Consider the following 16,364-nt stretch of genomic DNA (forward strand, 5'->3'; position numbering starts at 1 on the left):
AGCTCCGCGTCACTTCCGCCGCCCGGCTCCTGCTGCTAGCGCTGTTAGCTCCATCAGTTAGCCACCACAGGCGCGTCACTGGATACATTCAAAACTTTGGCTCTACCGACAAAGCCATGGGGAAGAAACACAAGAAACACAAACCGGAATGGATGACAGTTGGCGGTACCAGCTTATATTGTTCAATTTGAGCTTTTTAAACGCATTTGTTTTGTTCCAGCTAGCCCCATGTTAGCTTCCTTACATTAGCCGCTCATTTGCAAAGATAGAAGATTGTAAAAACTAAAGAGTTGTCATCATAGACCCTGCGTGTCGCTCAGCCCAGCGGTCCGGCTGTGATCTGCACGATTTCCTTGGAAAACATAGCGATGTGTAAACAGATTAATCAAAGATTTGACCTCTGCTCTTTCAGGGTTAATAATATAATATAATTAATAATATAATATAATTAATAATATAATAATAATATACGGGCATTTTTCCTGATAGTTTTGCACGTAAATCAACATGCCACAGCTATATCTACATAGTATTTTATTACTATTTTGATTTGATTTATTTTATTTTTGTACATGTAAGTTTAAGAAAACAACAACAAAACAAATAATTTCATCCTTTAAAACTTGCTAACTTGATTTACATGTGCCAAAAAAGGAGTAGGAAGAAGTGTAAGCTTATTTAATCCTACCCCCATTCACTGATCATTTAACCTGTATTTATAATTATTCACACTGTACTCACACTGCTAAATAACATTATTATTATTATTATTATTACTATTATTATTATTATTATTATTATTACTACTATTATTATTATTATTATTACTATTATATACTGTAATTATACTCACACACATCCTTGTACATGCATACATACATACATACACATAGTTGAATATTTCTATATATTTGTACACACATGCCCATATAGATATTTATATAAATATACTTATTTACACTATATATACTATGAGACAAAATAGTCAAGTCAGTAAGTTACTGAAGTCGCATCACATTTTCAGTGCTTAGTTACATTTCAAATGTTATTTTAATGGAGTGTTAAATTAACAAAACACAAAATATTGAATATATTTTTCACTCAAACAAAATGCGATACAATTGTCTGTCAGACCAGCAACCTTAATGTTAACTTAAATTCCAGACATCAAGAATCACGAATATTAAAGTTCCATTGGGAACAGACACATTTATTGTATGTCAACTTCGAAAATAAAAGCTGTAAACGAAGCATCATTTAATCGGGTATAAATCCAACTTGCTCATGGGAAACTTTATTTTCTTTCGTACATGATTTCAAATTGGATGTGCCACCAGCAACTTAACTGAATGATATAGGAGGGTTTTATAAGGGCTTGTATCAAAATAGATAAATTGTTGAGTTGCAACCATGCAGTCAGCATTGCCATGAAGCTTATTAAGATGTATTTCACGTTCATCCCACTGCCTTTTACTTGTAGTTTCCTCTGTTTTATCTAAATATATTGATTGAATTGTATATTCATCATTATCTGCTTTTGTTTTAGACTACGAGGGCAAAGCTCTTGAGAAGCCCCTGAAGATCAAACTCAAAGTTGGAGGAAGTGAGGTGACAGAGCTTTCTGGTTCAGGTCATGATTCCAGTTACTATGATGACAGGTCAGACCATGAGCGAGAACGTCACAAAGACAAGAAGAAAAAGAAGAAGAAAAAATCTGAAAAAGATAAAGACAAATATGTAGATGATGAGGACAGAAGGAGACGGAAGGTGAATGCACAATTGAGTAACATTTCATATAAGAACATTGTTTGACACTGTAATTTAAATCTTAGCTTTCATTTCACAGGAGGAAAAAAGGAAGAAGAGAGAACGAGAGCACAATGAATCAGAAGCAGCAGCAGCAGCAGCAGCAGCAGCAGCTGCAACTGATGCAAGTGTTGGGGTGCCTGTTGAACCGTTTACACTGCCAAAAAACATAAATATTGGATTAGAGGTGAGAAAACATGACCTGAGATTATGGATAATTAAAAGTTAATGCTTGCCCCGTCGACTCACTTAAATTTTGTATGCACCTCATCAGCCCGAGGAGAAGAAAAAGAAAAAAGAAAGGTACGAGTTAGAGCCTGAAGAAGAAGAAGAAGATTTTGCCACTGGTGTGAAGATGGAAGTGGAACAGCAAGGAGACAGGCCAGTTAGAGCATGCCGCACACAACAAGGCAAGATTGCTCAAGACTGTCAGTCAACACAACAGAAGATACTTTTGATAAGTCCATTGTAAATGTGTTAATAATTTGATGTTTTAGATTTTTTTTATTTCATGCTTGTCCAATGCAGAGTCTGAGTCCACTCCACGTCAACAACTATTGGAGCACTTTTTGAGGCAGTTGCAGAGGTGAGAGTCATTGATTACTTGTCATTTCTACATCTACTAGATATTGATCACAGAAGTATCTTAAATAAGAGAACATTCCTCTCGAGCATAAATCTAACCACATTGGGAGATGTGTCAGTGACATATAGACTAAGAGGGTTATAATGCCAACATTTTGTAAGATGGGTTCATGTTTGTCTCAGAGGGTGAATTCTGATGCAAAAACATGTTTTTCTTGTAATTTACACAATAATTGAGTATATACAGTTTACTATGAAATATCTTAGCAGAAGCCTTTTGCCATTAAAAGTAAGAACAAGTAAGTTTCATATTTTCAACGCTTTTTTCCCTTTTCTTCTTTTTTTATTAATTGTATTTCTCTGGAATCATGGCAAAGTTGCTAAAGAAATCCTTGTTCTTTCCAGCGCAGCTCGTCATTCCAGTTGTTGGCATGAGTGCACAACATGAGAACAAACCACTGAGCCTATATTTGTATTTTTTTTTTTTAATATTTAAATATAAAATGGATAGATAAATAAACATAACTAAAATAAATGCAGAAATGGAATTCAAAACTTAAAAGATTGATCTCTTTTAAGTTATGAGTTTTTTCATCTCTCCCAAATATCTTCAATTGTTGCTTCTTAAAGCCTGAAGGAGAAATTAATTAATTTCTTTCATAAAAGTGATCCTGTTACAGTCCTCTGGTTGGAGCTTTTAGTTGAAGCCATTTTTTAGTAATTGCTTTTCTACCTGTTAAACTTAATATTTTTAGTGTTTTTATTTTTTCATTCTTAACAAATGTAAGATCTTTTCCCAATAGAAAATTATTTTTCCTTCATAGGATCAAATTAATTTTGTTAAACATCTACCAATACTCTGCCCATGCCCAATTGTATTGGTAGATGTTTAACAAAATTAATTGGATCCTATGAGGGAAAGAAATGATGCCCAGCTCTGTTCTAACCACACATCTCTTTATCAAATGTAAAAAAAAAAACACACTTTCCCTTCATTAGATATTTAAAAATAAACATGGGCAGCCATGTAGTAATAGGTAGAATTGGTTGCCCTCCAACAAGAAGGTTGCTAGATCAATCCCCAGCCCTGTCCTGTGACACAGAACAGACACTGAACCCAACATTGTCCAAGTTGCCCCAGTCACGCTGGTTCCAAGCCCAGATAAATGGAAAGGTTGTGTCAGAAGGGGCATCCAACATAAAAGCCTATGCCAAATCAATGTGAGGAAGATCCACTTTGGTGACTTGTACAAAAGGAAAAACTAAAAGAGGTTGCTTTATAGTTAAAGAAAATACGTACAAATTTGTTAATTTCTTTGACAGATTAACTCTTAGAAATGTCATGTAGTTTAAATCAAAGTTGTTGTTTTGTTTTTTCTATTTACAATATATTTTGTTCCTATAATTAAGCGTATATGCTGAGTTAATTGAAAGTACAGCCTTTTTTAAACTTATACTTTTGTACACAATGTTTCCTGGTCCAATTTTAGATTAAAAAAAAAAACAACATTCCATGACCCTCTAATTTTCATGACTAAGCTCAAGCCCCAGCAAGGCCCTAAGAATAGCAGCAATTGCATTTGTTGTTTTTGTCGTCTGCCAAACCTGCTACATGGTTCGCAGCATGATTAACATTTCTCCCTCTGCATGCTGTGGGTTTTTAGTTGATATTCACTGAATATATATATCTCTGTTAGTGACACAGGTTGTGGTGCTTATTGCACAATGTTGGTTGAAAAGTGGATTGTAAATCCTGTTGTGTCTGGAAACTCACAAGTACATATGTTACTTTTGCCAATATATTAACCTTAAATTGCAAAACATGAAACATCGATGAAATGAGGACCTACTCTTCTGTCTAAATGTGATCTAAAACATGTCTTTCTAGGAAAGATGCACATGGATTCTTTGCATTTCCAGTAACAGATGCAATTGCTCCTGGATACTCGTCAATCATCAAACATCCTATGGACTTCAGCACCATGAAAGACAAGATTAGCGATAATGAATACAATACAGTAACAGAATTCAAGGTGAGGTTAGCACTCAAAACATTTCCAACTTAAAATTTTTTTTTTTTTTATATTTCCATTGAGATCATCCTCAAGTTGGATAAGAGTAGTTTCCTTCATATGTGACTGAACGCTTCTTGGCTTTCAGGCGGACTTTAAACTGATGTGTGATAATGCGATGGTATACAACCGACCAGAGACGGTCTACTACAAGGCTGCCAAGAAACTGCTCCATACAGGATTCAAGATGATGAGCAAGGTATGATCTTAATCAAACTATAGACACAATATATATCTTATATTCATCATATTATAGACCATCTGGCTTATGCGTTTGACACGTTTTGTCATCTACCCCATGATAGTAATTTAGCAGACACTTTTATTTTAAAAAAGATTTAAGATGAGCAACAGATACTAAAGAGAGTCTCACTTATAGTCGGTTCATAATAATGCTCCATGAGCAGCAAGTAACGGAACATATTAAAATCTTTTTAAATATTTTTTAGCAGCCTTGCGGTTTGAGTCCTAGATTTGAATACATTTGGATATCGTAACCAAAAAAAACCCAACACCCCCTGATGTTCCATCTCACTTATTCTCCATGGAATTTCCGGTGAACTGTCTTTTTTTCCCCCCTTCGTCTCTTTCCTCTGTGTCCAGGAGCGACTTTTGGCTCTTAAGCGTAGCATGTCTTTCATGCAGGACATGGATTTCACCCAGCAGGCTGCCATTTTAGGAGATGAAGACCTATTAACTGATCTCCCTCCTCCAGAAACAACCCCCATCCCTACAGAGTCTGCAAAAAAGTCAAGAAAACAACCAGTTAAAGACATGAAGGAAGTCATCAGGTATTCCTTATTTGAATCAATAATAAATGGGTCTTTTTGCATACCGGTACATGTTGGGTTTGACATGTAATCAGATGTACTGAGTATCCAATGCTTTGTGAATTTGTTAACATCATCTATTCCAAATGATTGTCATTTTTGTTGTTACAGTTACCTGTTTGAACCAGAGGGAAACGCTTGCAGCTTGACTGACAGCACAGCAGAGGAGCATGTTCTGGCTCTGGTTGAACATTCAGCTGATGAAGCTCGGGACCGCATCAATAGATATATGCCAAATTCGAAGGTGAGGCATGTTGCACTCTAGTAATACATCGCCACACATATGTACACAATATTTCTGTGAGCCACAGAATATCCTGTTATTGTATGAATTACCAGTGTGTACCACACCCGTAAGGTACATGTTTATGTACAAGTAAAGGTTTTCATTGACTTAATATTATCACTGCTTTATGTTTTCAGATGGGTCACCTGCGTAAAGAAACAGATGGGTCTCTTCTGTATACTGTTGTAAATCAGCTTGATCCTGATGCAGAAGGTTTGCTATATTTTTTTCTTTTTAAAACATTTACCCGCATATGAATTACTTTAAATTGTCATAAGTAATGACAATGTTAATTAGAGGCTAAGTTAGTTCAACTTTATATTTGCAGAAGAGGAGACCCATAAGGTGGACCTGAGTTCTCTGTCAAATAAGCTTTTACCTGGATTAACAACATTGGGATTTAAAGATGACAGGAGACATAAAGGTAGGTCATGGTGTACCTTGTTTTTTTTTCATTGATTTACTTAATGTGGCTCAGGACTTATGTGACTACAAATCTGTACACATTTTGACTTTACGTTACTCTGTGTAGTGACTTTCCTTAGCAGTGCCTACAACACCCAGAGCCTTCAGAAGAACAACGTCTTCCCCGACCTGCAGTCCGATGAGATGGACATGCTTTATGCAGCCTATGGGGATGACACTGGGGTGCAGTGTGCTCTAAGGTAGAGCAGTGGGTTCTTTGTTTTTACTGTACTAAAACACAATTAATGGAAAGTGTGCAATTAACGTCAGGTTTTAATTGTTTTCTTTTTTAACACCTCAAGTATACAGGACTTTGTCAAAGGCTGTGGAAGTGTCACTAAGCGTTGGGTCGATGGACTTCTGGACAAGATGACAGCTAGCGATCACTCAAAAGCAGTCAATCAGATTCGACAGGTGAAATTTCTCATTGTTTTGACAACTCTAGAACAGTTTGGTTTGTTTGAGCAAGGTCTGTTTTATGCACGATTCTTATTTTACATTTCAGAAAAGAAACATATTGCTGAAACCTGATGAATCAAAGTCCAGCATCTGTGACATGCAGGTGTGTTGTCAACAAGATGTTATAGTATTTGTTTTGTCTCTCGTGACTTCATTGTCTTACTCATGTTGGTTTGTCATGTCTTTCAGATGTCAGATGGGACTGGCCTGGGAGAGAGCAGTTCAGTGCTGGATTTCATGTCGATGAAGAACTACCCAGACATGTCTCTGGATATTTCCATGCTTAATCCATTAGGTAGTTATTTTCTGTCAATAAACTCTGGCTTAATTTGCATGTATACCAGTAATGCAGTCAATCCTACTATGTTATCACAAGAAGTAGTAACAGAAAGCATATTAAGATAATGTTACAAAAAAAACAAATAATCCATCGAAATAACTATGATTTCCCTTATTTACTACTTTTAAAACACATGATACCGTAAAAATATAAACAATGAAAATAATACCTTTCATACCTCTCTATTTCAATGCAGTGCCAAATGTTAAAATCATACTTTTTTTTTTTCTTTTTGTTGGACTGATTTTTCTTTTTTTCCATCAGGTAAAACTGTGAAAAAAGAGCCAGGGAACGAGGAAGGCCACCAGCACTTTGATGATGCTGATAAACTCCTCCAGGAGTTCCAGGAGGCTCAGGTTGACAGAGTTTGCTCCAGGCCTTCATCAAATCTGTCTTCTCTTTCCAATGCCTCAGAAAGGGACCAGCACCATTTAGGTATCTGCACCAGAAGCAAATAATAGTGTTTTCTTTTCCTTTCTTAAAGATTATAGCCATCTTAATTCTCTTGGAAGGATCCATAAACCAAGTGCAACAAGTAAATTGCCACGTTTTCTTGTCTCCACAGGGAGCCCGTCACACTTGGGTGTTGGGGACCAGTCTGAAATGGTTCATGATCCCTATGAGTTCCTGCAGTCTCCCGAACCAGAGGGGACGGCTATTAGCTGATCACACAAAAACCCATTTCTGGTGCTAGCAGCACTGGATACTCAGTGTGGGACTCGTTAAACACTGAGGATGTGACAAGATCCCAGATCTGTTTCAAAGACTGAAATTGATTGTACAGACTGTATTATTGTTGTTATTATTATTATTATTATTATTCTATGATTTTTGTATCAGGGCAACTGTTGAATAATAAAAGCTGGCACCTGTATTCTTACCTGTGTGTGTAATGGATTTTTTTGCAAATATCATTAAAAAGTATCAAGAAAACAGTCTGTGTGGATGAAAGACAAACTGTGTTTGCCTGACTTGTTTAATCAGTCTGTGAACGGCTGCAATAAAGAAGCTGGGTAGCTTCATCTCCGCACATGCGCAGTGGGACAGTTGCCATGGCGCTCCAGCCCTGCTGAGTGAGTTGATTCTTCAACTTCTGCCTCTCGCCCTTCACTCACAAGGTTACTGCACTTTAACGCGGATTACGACTCAATTTAAAAGTAGAGGACATGTGCGGATCACAAAGTGAATGAACTTATTTGACGAATAATATTTTGGCATACTATGCAGTGGGAATCTCCATTAGAGTTTGAACGGAACCTGTTTCTCCTGAAAAAGTAAGTAATTCACTATAACAACCTCGATAAAGATCAATTTTATGGGTTGATGTTAGTATTACCTCATATATATGTATTTTGAAGACGTTAACTTGTTTGTGAATGAAACGAATGTTTGCCAGCTGCGAAGACGAAAGACAAATTGGTTTATTGTAGTTTTTTAAACGCGTTAGTTTTATTTTATTTTGCTTGAAAAAGAGATGAACAAAAAGTTAATTGTCAGCCTGTTTAAAAGAAAAAAATCCATAAATAGCTGTTTTATAGCTTGTAGGCTGTTCACGGGACGAGTTTGTGTCTAGCGTGAGAAGCAGAAGCAGAACTTGTCATTTTAAAAACAGGGATGTGAAACTTTGTGCATTTCATTTTGGAGCACATAAAATTGTTTTTCAAAATTAAGCCAGCCAAATATTTCTCTTCTTTCTTTTCTTAGTTGATTTTTTTTATAAAAAATATTGATTATAGTTTGTTACCTAGACTATAGATTTTGTGGAGCCTTTTTAGTTTAAATTATAACTTAATTTTCATACCCCCAACCCCACCCCCCGGTGTGTCTATCTAAGTTTACCAGTCAGTGGTTGAACTGTCACTGTTATTATCTATCCATGGCTCATTTTCCTAACTCATTTCCCTAGCAAATGTGACCACCCTGCTGGAGCTGAACCTGTACGTGCTACAGCTCTCTCTTATCTCCTCTCCTGCTGTCCAGATGAACTGTTTCAGCTGGAGGTTGAGGCGCACGGCCCCTGCACATGGCAGCAGCAAGAATGAGCTTCTTTCCTCCAAACCTCCCAGAATCAATGGCTGGTCCTGTCCCCCTCCACCTTTCCAGGTGGTTGCATGGCTGGTGTACAGCTTCCTCGCCATCATCGGCTTTGGCGTCCATATCCCTCTTCTGCCCCGGCCCTGGACCCATGTGGTCTATGCTGTATCCTTTATACAGAAATCTTCCCGTCAATGAAGTTGATTATCCAGTGTTCAGCAGTAGTGTATTTGAATATGGACCAGACACTAACTCTCTGTGATGGTATAAAGAGGTCTGGTGGACAAGACAAGGATTTGTTGTGTGGTCTGTCTGTATAGCTCCAATCATACCCGTTGTGACTGTCTGTTTTTGTGCTCTCTATCAAACTTGACTGACATAATCAGTGGTCTTTTTGTTACATGTTGAATGCTGTGTGATGTCAAGTTATTTTTACTGGAGACTCAGCCAGCCATAAGAGCTGTTGATATCTTATTTTATTTATTACTAAAAGAATATACTTCTATTTTAGAAAAATGTGTTTACAGGTTCTTTCTTGTGGCGCTCACATTTACCCTATATTGCAGTATTTGGCAAACATAAGTGCTATTTTCCTTAACTGCTATTGTAAACAGGTCATGGGCATCGTATTTATTGTGCACTTTTTTAGCCACATTGCTGCTGTGACTGTAGATCCAGCAGATGTCAGCGTGAGGGCCAAAAAGAGCTATTCCAGTCCCATACCTCTATTTGATCGGACAAAACGACCACACGTTATTCAGGACCTACACTGTTATCTGTGTGATGTCAAAGTGTAAGTATCCTCAACACTGGTTTCCGCATTGATTTAACTTAAATTCTTCATTTATTTTGAAAGTTCAGTTGCTGCTAATCACAAATTATAGATTTTGATACAAATTGAGATGCAGAAATTATGAACAAGGAACAATGTTTTTAAGTATGATTAATGAGTTGTGCTTTGGTAGACTTGTTGCATGGAGTGCAGAGCGTATACGCGGTGAATTGCCTTGCCTGAAATACTATTTTAAGACTTTTTGCTGTCATGCAAGTATGATTGACCTTTTTACTAGCAATTTTATATGTGTCTGGATTTAAACAGTGATGGCACACAAAAATGGGACAACTCACTGTTGTGTGTTCTCCCAGTGTTCGCATATATCTGTTTGCTTTACTCAAGAAATTGCTGATGCCCTAGATATGGTAGGATTTGGACCATAGACTGAAGTGCAGCTTACCATTTAGCCCGGGCCCCTCTTCTCCTCTTGTTCCTGAGGGATTGCCAGTCCTCTGTTTTTGAAGTTATTGGTATTCCAGTACCTGTGAGCCTTTCATCCCGCAGATGTTCTCCAACTCCATCATCTTGGACTGCAGCTGACAGCGACAGTCCTTGCTTTACCCTCTGGAAGATTTGCCACGAGGGGCCACTTTAACCAGAAGCTGCAGCATGTGGCACTATTTCAAATTTAATGAAAGTGGTGATCACAGCCAGGACTAATATTGTCAGCTGCAATCCAAAACATAATCACTGGAGTCCAGCAGTGGAACTACTTTCACTGCTGAGACAGCCAAATAACGTTGATGATGATTGCCCCCAGGGGGTAAATTTGGCCGGGGGTGTCCAGGGCTCAATCATGAGACACATCCAAAGTAATAAACATTTCACATGATTGCAGTTTTGAATTTAAAAAACAAAAAGAATCAACAAATACGGCAATGAAACTCTCTTATGAATATTTTCCTGCACTGCTGACGTTAATTTTTGAACCAGACTGAAGGACCATTGCACCACATTTTAGAGCAATGGGGGCCTTAGACCTGATCCAGGTCAAAAAAACACAATACTTAGATTAAGTGAACTTTTAGATAGTAAAGAATATTAAATTCAATTAAATGTTATTTATATAGCGTCTATTACAACAGAAGTTGTCTCAGGTGCTTTCCAGAGACGCAGAACATGAACCGCCACAGTTTCTCATTTGGGAAACCGTAGTCAATGAAAATTCAAAATAGGGCCATTTCTGTGCTTTCAGTGGTCCCAATGTTATAAATATTTTGTATCACAGAAGACAGGCCAGGGACTGGCCTGCTAGTAGAAACTGAACTTTCATAATAAAATTCTTGCAAATTGGACCTAATGATATTTTTAAAAGCTTTAAAGTGGACTGATTTAACATCTTCCCATAGTGCCCCCAGAACAAAACACTGTGGTGTTTGCAACAAGTGTGTGGAAGATTTTGATCATCATTGCAAATGGCTGAACACCTGTGTGGGGAGGAGGAACTACTGGTGAGTTAACTTTATGCATGAACAACAGCCCTATCTTGGCCTTACTTGGCGGCTGCTGTTCTGAAGAAACGTGGCATGCTTGATTAACTGACATCAGGGTTTGTGTTACTTTCAGGTTCTTCTTTTTGGCTCTTGTCTCTGCTACCTTAGGCGTCGCTATCATCATTGCTCTCAACTTGTACATATTAATACAACATTACCTGGATCCTCACAGCCTGCGGACTGCCCCACAGTTTCACAGTAAGCCACTTACTGTCCATCTGACTGGATAAAAAATTGCCCCATAGTATTTTTATTAATGTTATTTTTCTTCGTATATTGTCCCTTTGTTCCTTCTTTCGAAGCTATGCTGGGAAATACAACATGGCTGGTGTTTTTGCCATTGGCTCCTATAAAGACAAGTTCAGCCGGTCTCCTGGTATTAGCTTTTATAACAATTGTGCTGAGCACCATTTGTCTCCTGCTGCTCGGCCATCTACTGGGATTTCATTTTTACCTGTGTGAGTGACACCTTCATTTTTATAAAACCTCTACCCCTCCCCCCAATCATCCCTCACCATTTCTTCTCATTGCTGGTCTCCTTTTGGCTTTACAGTTTATAAAGGCATAAGCACGTACGACTATGTGAAGATGAAGCGAAAAAAAGAATCAGCAAATCGAGACACTAAAACTGTAAATCCTTGTGATGCTAAAACAAAAAGAAACACTCAACAGGTGAGAAATGTGTATGTTTCATGGTTCATACTGGCACCCATATGTTAAGTCTTTTATGTAACACACACCCCCCTTTTATTTTTAAAAATAGAGCCAAGTAGGATCTATTGATTGTGAGCCAGGATTGTCACAAAGTTCAAGGTAATGTTTCTTTTCAGCACTTGTTATAATAATTACCTACTTTTTGTGGAGTGCTTAAAGTTGCTTTGGTGCTCCTGCAGCTCATGCAAGATTGACGAGGGCCCACTCTCAAGGGATTTTTCAGAGTCCTTATGCACAGAGGTACTCAAAACCTTTTTTTTTTTCTTTTGCAATAATATTGCATGGATTAAATTTGTAATATCAAATTAAAAATGTTTTTTTTTTTTTTTTTTTTAGTTGCAGAACTTTAAGAAGTCATCTGAAAAACAAAATTATGGAACAGAACATTCTACAGAAATGAGCACAAGTAAGTACCTGACTTATACAAATCTGAACGGATACTTAATATGTGCCAACTTACTTACAACTTACTCACAAATGTTGAAAAGTCCAAAAAAGAAGTAAACATAAATGATGCAAAGTGAATAAACCCATCTCTGTGAGCTCAACGTCTCCATGAAAGTGACAACAACACTGAAATATGTATATCACATTAGACTAAGAAAAACTTATTGCTCCCTGTGTTCTGTGTCTGAAAGGGAAAATGTCAATGAGTGTCGTCAAGGAGTGGAAGCCTGACGATGAAGATGTTCAGAGTGTCAGTGTGGATTCTCTTCCTGTGGCTCAGGACCCACTCGGCAGCTCAGTTATGGCTCCGGACAATACCTAGCAGCTACTGACATCCAAAGAGCTGCATTAAGATGTGTTTCTCTCAGGTACAACCTACAATTCTGGTCAGAATCATTATCAAGTGTAAGTGCAGAACTACAGATGTCTTCTGATATTAATGTAAATCAACTAAGAATGTATGAACAGAAGAGGTTAAGGGGATGTAAACGACAAAATACACTCTCATACACAGTGTAATCTGGGTAACAGTAGTAATTGACACAGTTTGATAGTAATTTGGTTGCAAAACATTTGTAACAATGACAGCCTTGAACTGTTTCTTATGGCCACCTAGAAGCTTGTTGCACATGTCTAGCAATAGTTTCTGCCACTCTTTCACAGCGTCTGTGACTGATGTTCGTAGTTTGTATTAAAACTGTATTTTCACTTACTCTATACTTGAAGAAGCTGAATAGGAATGATGTCAGGACTAAACCACTGCATCTTTTCATTCCCAGCTATTCTTTCTTGATGTTAGATGTGTGTTTTTGGGGTCATCATCTAGCTGAAAGACCCTCTGCTCATACCATTTTTCTGATTATGAAAAATATGGCTGTCAGTTTTTGATTTCATCATTTGTTTGATATATTGAATTGCTCTCACTAGCCACTGGATTAGGGATACCTGGTGTACTTAATTAAGTCGCTGGCCAGTGAGTGTATAGTACCAGAGGCAGTGAACCACTGTATTCCCAGAGAGTTCTGTCTTTGCTTCTTCTGTCCCTAGATTATTATTCCAGAGAGACTGTGTCTTATCCGATGAAGATTTTGGATACATTACGCTTTTACATAGTTATGTGCCCTCTGGTCTTTGTCTGTGTAGCCCCGTTTGGTTCAGTGCATGCGATGAGCAGAAACCATGACTCCATATTGCACATATTTCAATTGTTATGGTTATTACTTTTTTTTTTTTATGACTGGGAAATTGCGTTATAATTTTGAAAGATATTACAAATTTCAGCACTTTAGATGTTGTAACTTTAGGAATGATTTATTTATTAAACTACCGTAAGGTTTTTATCTAAAGTGCATCAGTAACTGTTTACAGAAAGAATACACTTTTATTTCAATATATTTCAGTGATTATGGAATTAGCTTTTTGTATAATGATGTCGAACAAATTTTAATATTGAATTGTGATAATCGGATTCTTTAAAAAAAAAAGGTTTATTTGCATTTATAAGTGAAGATAATACAAATTTTGAGGTCATAATTTAGGGGCTCCAATCATTCTGATCAACACTGTTATGAAAATATGTTTCACAGGAACCCAGTAACGGATGTCTTGAACCTGATGCCACAGTTTGATACTTCATGAAACAAAAAAACTGTGTGTGTGTGTGTGTATGTATATATATATATATATACAGTATATATATATATATATATATATATATATATATATATATATGCATATGTATATGTATATATATCTCCAGAGAACATTTTGTATGCTGCCTGAATAATTATGGAACTATTCTTAGTTTTTGTAACTGTGTTTTTTCACTGTGTTTTCATGACAATAGTTGAATTATTTAAGGCAGTTTTACAGGCATTGTTTTATCTCACTGAGCTGCATAGAGATCAAAAGTTTAGTTCCACTTCCTGTTTAGTCATTGATCTATCAGACACAGTCAGATATAATGTACTTGGTCGTCTTTCTGTATATCACATTATACTGAAGTTTACTATACTACATTGACTGTAACATTTAAGCAACTTGTGTTGTTTGATCACCAAAGAAAGTACCCTTTGATGACAAATACTTCAATTGAAAGTGATGAGTTGATACTAGCTTCTGTGGAGCAGTGATTTATGAAAGTTTTTTTCAGTGTTCAGTAAATGCAGCTGAATTTGAAAGTAAAGAATATAAATATGCCATTGTTGCTCTGTTTTTATTTATGTTTGTTTGCTCACATGTCGAATGAAATGTTCAACTCAGAACATCTAGAATGCACTGCTTTGTTTCACCAATAGACTCACGATAATATAAGAATTTCAAATGTTTTTAGATACATTGCAGACACATTAAGGTCGACAGGACTGTTCAAAACTTTATTATTGAAACTGAGGGTAAAGATCATTCTTCCAATGAAAACGGCAGAATGAATCAAATTTCGAACCACAGCAGAGTAAAAAAAATATGTGCATAGTGTTTACATATTTACATGTAAAATATTTACATATTACATATTTTCATCTCGGGAAAATGTGCGAGAATCAATTGAAAAAGAAGGGAAACTTTATTTAATTTTTAAAATGAAGCCTGTTCAATTAAAACAACTAGGGGATGGATAGGATGAAAAGAAAACTAGGGTGAACTGCATGCCTTGTCGTTCACATTATAAATCATTCCCAGCACTAAATGACTGTTTTATCAGTTCAGGAAGGTCACCTCAAATGCCTAGAAATAAATGTGAGTAATGACAATAGTGAAGAGGTAGTTATGGAAAGGATTCCTTTGAGTTAGCTTGTAGTCACATTCATTTTGCATAATATGGCATTCTTAAAGCATCAAACAAGTTTAAATCAGCATTTTTAAGACACACGGGCTATTGGCTAAAAACAAATATGAGGGTGATTTACAATAAAACATCTCAGCCGGTTTTATATAATTTCTATAATGTATTAACTGGCTGAAAGATGATATGAAAGGTTTGGATTAAAAAGCTTTTAAATACAGTCTTTTTTTAATGAGTTTTCCAGAAAACCCTGAGATTGTAGAAAGAATTTTTAATCAAAGCCTGAACTCTGAATGGGTTAAATTAGTGGAGACCATTTATGAAGTGTTGTGGAAAAACCTATTAAACGCTCTTTAATATGTTCTTTCCAACTAGGTGAATATCCAGGCTGAAACTGACTGCGGATAAATTACCAATAAGAGGACTTGAGAATCTTTTAGGGACAAAGTATTAGTCTGCAGACTCTGTTCTCTGTACAAGGCTAAATTTTCCATCACATCAAGCACATCTCTAATCTTGATGATCACTGGCAAGCACTTTTAAACAAGCCACATTTAACCATAGCACAGCACTTTTTTTATAACAGTTTCATCTAAGCAGTGTTTAATGTATGTAGTGTGGTGGGGTTTTTTTTTTTTGCCTCTTACACACGTGAATGAAATCCTTATGGTTGTTGTGAGGCTCTAATACACGACGTGGACTGCATCTCCTTACCTAAGAGTTAACTTCTATGCAGACTGACATTTTTGACAGGTTGATTTAATACACATAAATGTCAGCTACACCCTCTAATAAGTCATTATCATTTGCTCATTTTACAAAAATGTGTGGTTGATCCTGATTTCAGATTAGGCAGATCAGCTGTTGTAGCTCAGTCATATTGTTTTTCTCCTTTAAATCTGCTTGTATTTTCACTGTGTACTATCAACCACACAGTGGTGCCATTGATGCAGCCATGAGCTCCACCGTTATGTCATCCAGTGATTACACTGTGTTCAGGCAGCTTTCAGCATGATAATGATCACTGCCTTTGTTGCATATCACCAACCCCCTACCCTCCACCCCCAGGCCGCCTTTTTTTCTTTTGATTTCTACTTCTGAGAGATATTTCATAATTAACCACCGACTCCTCAGCAGCACTACAGGGATTACATAATATCCTTCCATGTCCAGTCACACTGATTGTGTAACACATTAGTGCACTGGACATCAGAGA

At 36.8% G+C, this 16,364-nt stretch overlaps 2 protein-coding genes across 2 annotated transcripts; both read left to right on the plus strand.

Moving 5' to 3' along the window:
- The first annotated feature begins 26 nt into the window (after window positions 1-26).
- Window positions 27-7,723, plus strand: brd9 (bromodomain containing 9). The gene is made up of 17 exons (XM_061718343.1): window positions 27-165; window positions 1,547-1,767; window positions 1,847-1,993; window positions 2,081-2,216; window positions 2,335-2,392; window positions 4,280-4,424; window positions 4,552-4,662; window positions 5,067-5,254; window positions 5,405-5,537; window positions 5,717-5,792; window positions 5,908-6,003; window positions 6,112-6,244; window positions 6,347-6,458; window positions 6,550-6,606; window positions 6,693-6,798; window positions 7,108-7,278; window positions 7,409-7,723. Exons 1-17 carry the CDS (start codon window positions 117-119, stop codon window positions 7,507-7,509), a joined length of 2,040 nt encoding a protein of 679 aa, XP_061574327.1. The 5' UTR covers window positions 27-116; the 3' UTR covers window positions 7,510-7,723.
- Window positions 7,724-7,976: 253 nt separating this feature from the next.
- Window positions 7,977-13,629, plus strand: zdhhc11 (zinc finger DHHC-type containing 11). The gene is made up of 11 exons (XM_061718346.1): window positions 7,977-8,117; window positions 8,824-9,042; window positions 9,492-9,670; window positions 11,062-11,163; window positions 11,279-11,403; window positions 11,508-11,663; window positions 11,759-11,877; window positions 11,969-12,018; window positions 12,099-12,159; window positions 12,256-12,325; window positions 12,558-13,629. The coding sequence occupies exons 2-11, from the start codon at window positions 8,824-8,826 to the stop codon at window positions 12,686-12,688; spliced, it is 1,212 nt and encodes a 403-aa protein (XP_061574330.1). The 5' UTR covers window positions 7,977-8,117; the 3' UTR covers window positions 12,689-13,629.
- The last annotated feature ends 2,735 nt before the right edge of the window (window positions 13,630-16,364 follow it).

The sequence above is a fragment of the Cololabis saira genome, chromosome 3 (assembly GCF_033807715.1).
Source record: "Cololabis saira isolate AMF1-May2022 chromosome 3, fColSai1.1, whole genome shotgun sequence".
NCBI lineage: Eukaryota > Metazoa > Chordata > Actinopteri > Beloniformes > Belonidae > Cololabis > Cololabis saira.